Below are 6,989 nucleotides of genomic sequence, written 5' to 3'. Positions count from 1 at the left end.
TGATGAGCTCTGCAGATGCAGTTTCTGAATGTCACTTATAATAATTACTAAGATCTTTCATTAAGAGTAGTAAAGTTCATAGATTTATCTTTTTTGAGAATACTCATTTCTCTATATCTTTTCTTAAAGTCTTTAACTAACTCTATCAAAGATATGACATCTTTATTATATCAGACATTCTTTGCTCATACTTGTATATAACCTGCATTAATAGCTAGGTTTGCATTTAAGAAGTCTTTCTTCAAGTTGAACTGTTCAGCTATATCTGTCTCTTTGATATCATCTTCAATGAGTGATCAGTCATTTAACTACTTCTCTATATCTCTGTTTTTCAGTACTTTACAGAGATCATGATATTGAGTTCTCACATTATCTTGATAGTCTGCAGTCATGAGTGAGAGTTAATCTCTTAATAAACAGATAATCTTCTTCATATCATCATTCTCACTGTGTACATGTTATAGCTCTGTGACATTCACTGTTCTTTATATGACATCTTGTATCTTTGTCATATCTTCATTCAATTTCTCATATTTCATATATTTGATTTTTCACACAGTGATCTTAATATTATATGCTATCTTAGCCTCTGCAGTGGCTTCTTCTGAACACTTAGGTTTCAGAGATTCTTCTAGTTCAGAGAAGATATCAGGTTTGTCAAGATTGATGAAGTCTGATACCTTCTTGTTCTTTACATATTCTTGTATATGCTTGTACCAAAGCTTCCAATCTTCAGAAATGCTAAGGTGTACAGTTGCACTAGACATTGTCTTATCTATCATATCAGTTGAGTATTTCAGACTGTATACAAATGAGGATCAATTGTCTCAGTTCAAATGATTATTGTCAAATTCAAATGAGGATTGAGATTGATGTATCACGCTTCTCTTCAGATGCTGCTTACTGGGAATTGAGTATAATGATTGAGTAGATCGGACTGTATATGACTGAGGATCAATCATCTCAGTTCAAATGATTGTTGTCAAATTCAAATGAGGATTGGGATCAGTGTATCATGCTTCTCTTCAGATGCTGCTTACCAGGCTCATAACTGTCAGAATGGATGTCACAGATGAATATGTTGAAGACATATGAATCTTATGTGTATCAAGATCTGCTTGTTATATTATCCATGCACTATCTAATCTATCTATTTCATACAAAAGATAGAGCTATTTATAGTAAAATATATGTGCGAGCCAAGAGAGCTAGCATAAGCAAGTATTAGATGAGTGTTGTAGTAAGCTGATGATGATGAGAAATATTGTAGTAATATGATGTTGGTGGCGTTCAGTAGTGTATAACCTCTTTTTCCTGACATCCGGGTACCCCGTAAATGAAAGAAGCAAACAAGCGGGGTGTCAAGACCTAATATACTAAAATTAACTTCGACATGTTCATGTCAGTAGCTACTCTGTGCAGCATGAACTGTTTCCTCTACCAACCTTTGCACCTCAACGATGAACCGACAGCGCCCCCCGCCCTCAGCCTACACCGTGGCATGGGTCTCTGCCCTGCCTATCGAGTCGGCAGCAGCGGCAGAAATGCTCGACGAGGAACATGATGATCCTCGGAGCCATGGGAGCAACATCGACCAATACGTTTTCGGCCGGATAGGCGACCATAACGTCGTGATAGCCCGCCTCCCATCAGGCCAGATGGGAAACAGCTCAGCAGCCGCCGTTGTAGCTCGATTAACGGCTGTGTTCCCATCGATTCGTTTTGCTCTGATGGTTGGAATCGGCGGCGGTGTACCGTCAGCGGTATCCGACATCAGACTTGGGGACGTGGTGGTTGGCCACCCGCATCTGCAGCACAGCGGTGTAGTGCAGTACGACTTTGGTAAGACGGGACCAAATGGGCAGATAACGAGAACAGGCGCGCTCGATGCACCGCCTAAGGTGCTTCTTAACGCGATCGCCAAGTTGCGAGAGAACCATCACCGCCACCTGAGCACACTTCCTACGCACCTGTCGGTTTTCGACCGATTGCAAGAGTTTAGACGAATCAGAGCTGGCTCAGACTTTCTCTTTGAGGCGACATACAATCACGCTAGAGGCGAAACTTGCAACTGTTGTGACAGGGAAATGATGATCGAGCGAGCTGAGCGAGGCAGCGAAGAGGTGGTGATTCATTATGGCACAATCGCATCAGGCAACCAGGTGATGAAGGACGGTGGGACCAGGGACAGGATAAGCGCAGAGCTTGGTGGAGTGCTGTGCTTCGAGATGGAGGCGGCCGGACTGGCCATTACATTTCCATGCGCGGTGATTCGTGGCATCTGCGACTATGCCGACTCGCACGAGAACAAGAGCTGGCAGCCGTATGCGGCGGCGACAGCAGCAGCAGCTACTAAAGAATTGCTGCTGATCATACCGGCAGAAGAAGTCGCCAAGACTGATGCAGCTGGCAGAATAACCAGTAGGTGTGCTTGTCATATCGCGATGTGGTTACACTACTAATAATGACATGTTAGACTCCGAAAAGTATCGAGTCCCGTTCAGTCTCAAAGGCATTCCTCAAGGTAGATTTGTGGATAGGCTGGATGAGGTGAGATCTTTGGAACAAGTTCTTATGCCACAAGGACAGCCTCAATCAGAAGGCTGTCGGCAGCGAGTAGTAGTGCTCCATGGACTTGGCGGAATAGGCAAGACTCAGCTTTCTGTCGAGTTTGCTAGGAAACACCAGGCAGTGTTCACATCAGTGTTCTGGTTGGATGGGAGCAGCGAAGATAGCCTGAAGCAAAGCATCGCTGACTCTGCGAGTCGCATTCCACAAGGGCAGATTCCGGAGGCGAGCAGGAAATACTTTTCTGGCACAGACAGCGACATCGATACCGTAATTCGTGATTCCATCGAGTGGCTAAGCAGAACGGAGAACAAGCACTGGCTAATTATATTCGACAACGTAGACCGCGACTATCAACAGCGAGAGACTGATAGCGATGCGTATGATATTAGCAACTATATACCAGATGCTGACCATGGTTCAGTACTGATCACGACGCGGCTTGCCAGTCTGCAACAGCTTGGCGAGACTCTACATTTGGGGAGCGTCAACATGAGCCAAGCACGTGCCATCTTTCGAAAGTGGTATAACCAAGACTTTGGTAAGGCAGTCTTATGATGCATATCTAATAGTTGCATGGTGTAATTCTAACCGGAGCGTATAGATTCGAATGACAGCGACGAGTTGCTTCAACTGCTTGACGGACTACCTCTAGCCTTAGCCCAGGCGGCGGCCTATATGAGCGAGACCGGGATAAGCTTTAATACGTATACTAGGCTATATAAAGAGCAGTGGAAGGATCTGATGAGGAATGAAGACACGGCACCGCTGAAAAGCTATGGGAACCGCAGCATAAACACCACGTGGACAGTGTCATATAATGCGATACGTGCTAAGAACGAGGGTGCAGCGAATCTTCTTCTGCTGTGGGCCCATCTTGATCATAAAACACTGCCGTTCTGGATTCTCCAAGCTAGTGCGAATAGGTCTCGTGCATTGGCCGAAGACTTGTTGGCATGGCTAAAACATACCGCGGATGACGAAGTAAAATTTTTAAAAGTAGTTCGACTTCTACGGAGCTATTGTTTGGTCGAGAGTCTAGATGGGAGTTCTGCCCACAGTACTCACCCTGTAGTACATCAATGGGCATTTCACATACAAAACGAATTTCAACAAGCAGAGCTATCGCGGTTGGCAGTCCTCATAATTGGATATGCAGTTCCAGATGAGTATACAACCGAATATCACCCAAAGCAGCGGCAGCTTATTCCACACGCGGAGTCCTGGATGGAAAGAATGGGGCGAACAACAGTGAATACAGAGGCAGAAGTCAACGAGGATATATCATACGCACTGCATATGATGGGTGTGCTGTTGTCCGATCGAGGTAACCTAGAAAAGGCGGAGAAGATGTACCAGCATGCACTGGAAGACTATGAGAAGACATGAGGCCCTGATCACACATTAACACTTCACACTGTCAACAACCTGGGTAATCTCTACACTGATCAGAGAAAGCTGACAGAGGCAGAGAAGATGTATCAGCATGCACTGAAAGACAAAGAGAAGACATGAGACTCTGATCACATATCAACACTTAATACTATCAATAATCTGAGTCTTCTCTACACTGATCAGAGAAAGCTAATAGAGATAGAGAAGTTGTATCAGCATGCACTGAAAGACTATGAGAAGATATGAGACTCTGATCATATATTAATACTTAATACTGTCAATAATCTGAGTCTTCTCTACACTGATCAGAGAAAGCTGACAGAGATAGAGAAGTTATACCAGTGTGCACTGAAAGGCTATGAGAAGGCATGAGGCTCTGATCATATATCAATACTTAACACTGTTAATAACCTGAGCCTTCTCTATACTGATCAGAGAAAGCTGACAGAGACAGAGAAGTTATATCAGTATACACTGAAAGATAAAGAGAAGACATGAGACTCTGATCATACATTAATACTTGATACTGTTAATAACCTGAGTCTTCTCTACACTGATCAGAGAAAGCTGACAGAGATAGAGAAGTTATACCAGCATGCACTGAAAGACTATGAGAAGATATAAGACTCTGATTATATATTAACACTTAACACTGTTAATAATCTGAGTCTTCTCTACACTGATCAGAGAAAGCTGACAGAGATAGAGAAGTTATATCAGCATGCACTGAAAGATTATGAGAAGACATGAGATTCTGATCATATATCAATACTCAAGACTGTTAATAATCTAGACACTCTCTATACTGATCAGGGAAAGCTGGTGAAGGCAGAGAAGATGTATCAGCACGCACTGAAAGGCTTTGAGAAGGCGCTCGGACTGCATAATATCACATCTTATTTCCCTGCACTTAAGACTGCATATAGTTACGGTATGCTCTTTGAGAATCAAGGTCGCTTAAGCGATGCGAAATTGATGTACTCAAGAGCACTTAGAGGTTATAAGGCTGTTTTTGAAACTCACTATCACTGGTACCTGGCGGCTCAAAAGCGTCTTCAGAATCTCGAGACCTCTCTAGATACTTACTCCGATTCACTGACAGCTGCTTCTCAACTTGATCAGGAAACAAACATCTCACCCGAGGCGGGATCAGCGGGGTCGGCGGGATTCATAACATCAAAACTTAAGTTAAGATAAATCACACTCGCATGTCTGATCAGTACACATTTTCTTAATTTTGACTCTCGATGCTTCTCTTATGCGTATCCTCTAGTCATCTCTTCATTTCACGCTCTTTTACAACCTTATTTACTTTCAAGATGTATTGTTGTATTCCCTGAGAGAAAGAACACTCACCCGATCAGGTGGTAGTCACGTGATGGCTATCGGTCGATTGGAAAGCCCCGATTCATTCAGTTTGCTTTGGGAAGCTACAATCACTTTGCAACATCAAACATTACAACCAGAGGCGTCTTGAGAATGGCGAAAATAAATAAATCTAAACGCAGCAAAATGGATGATCAGGCCAAACAACTGATGTCTGACCAGCGATGTCTGATGATTGAATACAATCAACCACTATCATCGTGAGCTCTCTCAACGCTTTCAGCTTTAATGGCTTACCGATTTAATTTGCTGTTTGTAGGCCATATGTATCCCCAGTCGTCACCATCACAATAGGACACAAAAATTAAGTTATTCCAGCACAAGAAAGCTAGCAGTATTCGAGACATCTTTCAACCAAACACTCCAGATTCTTAGCGCCACAAGTAGCTAATGTCTCCGCCGCAGGCACAATCAACCGAGATATATCTTGAATAACTCTTGATTCATTTTTACTCTGTAGCTTTTGGCAAGCCTTCCGGAATCGGTCATTCTGAAATATCGTGCCTTCGGGAATCGTTTGTTTCTCGTCAAGTAGCATTTTGCAAATCTCTTTGCTTCTTTCCGTTACTTCAAGTTCAGATTCAGCCATAAAGCTGCCTTTGGTGGCAAGGAAGGTCTCATAAGTAGCGCTTCTGTATTTGGCGCTCTTTCCATCTCTCGATTCTTGATCAGTTGGTGCGTTAGAGCCTGTAGCAGGACTCGAATTTGAGTTCTTGCGGCAAAGAGAAGCTGTTGACTTTTGAGTATTTCCAATCGGGTCTCCTCAACCCCTGTGAACTCACCAACAAGGCGCTTAAGTTGGATTTTGGACATAGTACAAGGTCACATTATTGGCTCAGACTCCAGATGTTGCTCGCCGACACCCCGGAGACTTCACAGCAATCGCCAGCATCGAGATGCTGCGCCGCATTACAATGTTTCAACAGATCACACCCCATAATGGCCGATTCGCTCTCAATCAATTCTCCCGCAGCCCGGATCAAGTTTAGGATTTTTGTCAGCGCTACTATGATGGCAGATGACTCCTGTTCCAGCAAGCACCCATACTTGGATATTTTTAATTCTCTGTTACGGGCGGTTACGTCCTTTCAGAAGACCCGAATGGAATATTTAAGGCCGCAGATTCCTTTGAGAATGGAAAGAAAGAACAGTCTCCAACATCAAGCCTCTGCTTTGTCCTTTGCTATATCTACCTCCACTGCCTTTAACTCACGCGCCTTCTCGACAACTCTAGTTGTCTAATTGCTAGTTCGTTTTCATTCGGAATGGCCCCTTGAAACGTTTCTCTTATCGCGTACCGCAACGCGGCAAGCCAACGTGCCCATTTTGCGATTTTTGTACCTACTGCTTCCGATCAGGATCGCGGAACCATGATCCACGTTGTTGGCGCCCCGATGGCCGGCTACCGGCTGGAGTTTAAGCGGAACTATGCGATCAACTTAACCCTGCAGCTATATACCAGACTTGCGATCGGGCAAATCGACTCTCAACACATTGTTCCAGATTCGGATCCTCAGGCCCCGCTGGTCACAGACTCCTCCCCGAAGTGTGCAATTGAAGTTGCAGCGACGCAGATTCCTCCACCAGCAATTAGCCAAAACTTCCTGGCTCCTGTCAATGATGTAAGTTGCTCTCGGATT

At 44.1% G+C, this 6,989-nt stretch overlaps 5 protein-coding genes across 5 annotated transcripts in view; 3 read left to right on the top strand and 2 right to left on the bottom strand.

Annotated features, from left to right (window-relative positions):
* Nucleotides 1–551: 551 nt before the first annotated feature.
* On the bottom strand, nucleotides 552–767 carry BDBG_17457 (uncharacterized protein; the record flags this gene model as incomplete). Its single annotated transcript, XM_031725172.1, has 1 exon — nucleotides 552–767. The coding sequence occupies one exon, from the start codon at nucleotides 765–767 to the stop codon at nucleotides 552–554; it is 216 nt and encodes a 71-aa protein (XP_031579708.1).
* Nucleotides 768–1,460: 693 nt separating this feature from the next.
* BDBG_17456 (uncharacterized protein) lies at nucleotides 1,461–3,957 on the top strand (the record flags this gene model as incomplete). The annotated part of the gene is made up of 3 exons (XM_031725171.1): nucleotides 1,461–2,421; nucleotides 2,477–3,109; nucleotides 3,173–3,957. 3 exons carry the CDS (start codon nucleotides 1,461–1,463, stop codon nucleotides 3,955–3,957), a joined length of 2,379 nt encoding a protein of 792 aa, XP_031579707.1.
* Nucleotides 3,958–4,800: 843 nt separating this feature from the next.
* Nucleotides 4,801–5,160, top strand: BDBG_17455 (uncharacterized protein; the record flags this gene model as incomplete). The annotated part of the gene is made up of 1 exon (XM_031725170.1): nucleotides 4,801–5,160. One exon carries the CDS (start codon nucleotides 4,801–4,803, stop codon nucleotides 5,158–5,160), a length of 360 nt encoding a protein of 119 aa, XP_031579706.1.
* Nucleotides 5,161–5,388: 228 nt separating this feature from the next.
* BDBG_06143 (uncharacterized protein) lies at nucleotides 5,389–6,278 on the bottom strand. Its single transcript, XM_002622917.2, has 2 exons — nucleotides 6,132–6,278; nucleotides 5,389–6,078 (listed from the first exon to the last, which is right to left on the bottom strand). The coding sequence occupies exons 1-2, from the start codon at nucleotides 6,160–6,162 to the stop codon at nucleotides 5,678–5,680; spliced, it is 432 nt and encodes a 143-aa protein (XP_002622963.1). The 5' UTR covers nucleotides 6,163–6,278; the 3' UTR covers nucleotides 5,389–5,677.
* Nucleotides 6,279–6,719: 441 nt separating this feature from the next.
* The window catches only part of BDBG_06142 (uncharacterized protein), a gene marked incomplete at its 5' end in the record, with an annotated part of 1,015 nt that continues 745 nt past the window's right edge, over nucleotides 6,720–6,989 (top strand). The window contains one exon of the mRNA XM_002622916.2: nucleotides 6,720–6,971. Coding sequence (XP_002622962.1) covers nucleotides 6,720–6,971 — 252 coding nt within the window. The remainder of the gene's footprint in view (nucleotides 6,972–6,989) is intronic.

Source organism: Blastomyces gilchristii, assembly GCF_000003855.2.
Source record: "Blastomyces gilchristii SLH14081 genomic scaffold supercont1.15, whole genome shotgun sequence".
Classification (NCBI taxonomy): domain Eukaryota; kingdom Fungi; phylum Ascomycota; class Eurotiomycetes; order Onygenales; family Ajellomycetaceae; genus Blastomyces; species Blastomyces gilchristii.
Note: the sequence above shows the minus strand (reverse complement) of the source record. Positions and strands in the feature narration are given on the sequence as shown.

Bases quoted from the DNA above. Each gene is read 5' to 3' on its own strand.
- BDBG_06143 (XM_002622917.2), bottom strand. From the start codon at position 6,162: ATGTCCAAAATCCAACTTAAGCGCCTTGTTG. The intron at 6,079-6,131 runs GTGAGTTCACAG...AAAAGTCAACAG, and splicing joins CCAACTTAAGCGCCTTGTTG to CTTCTCTTTGCCGCAAGAAC.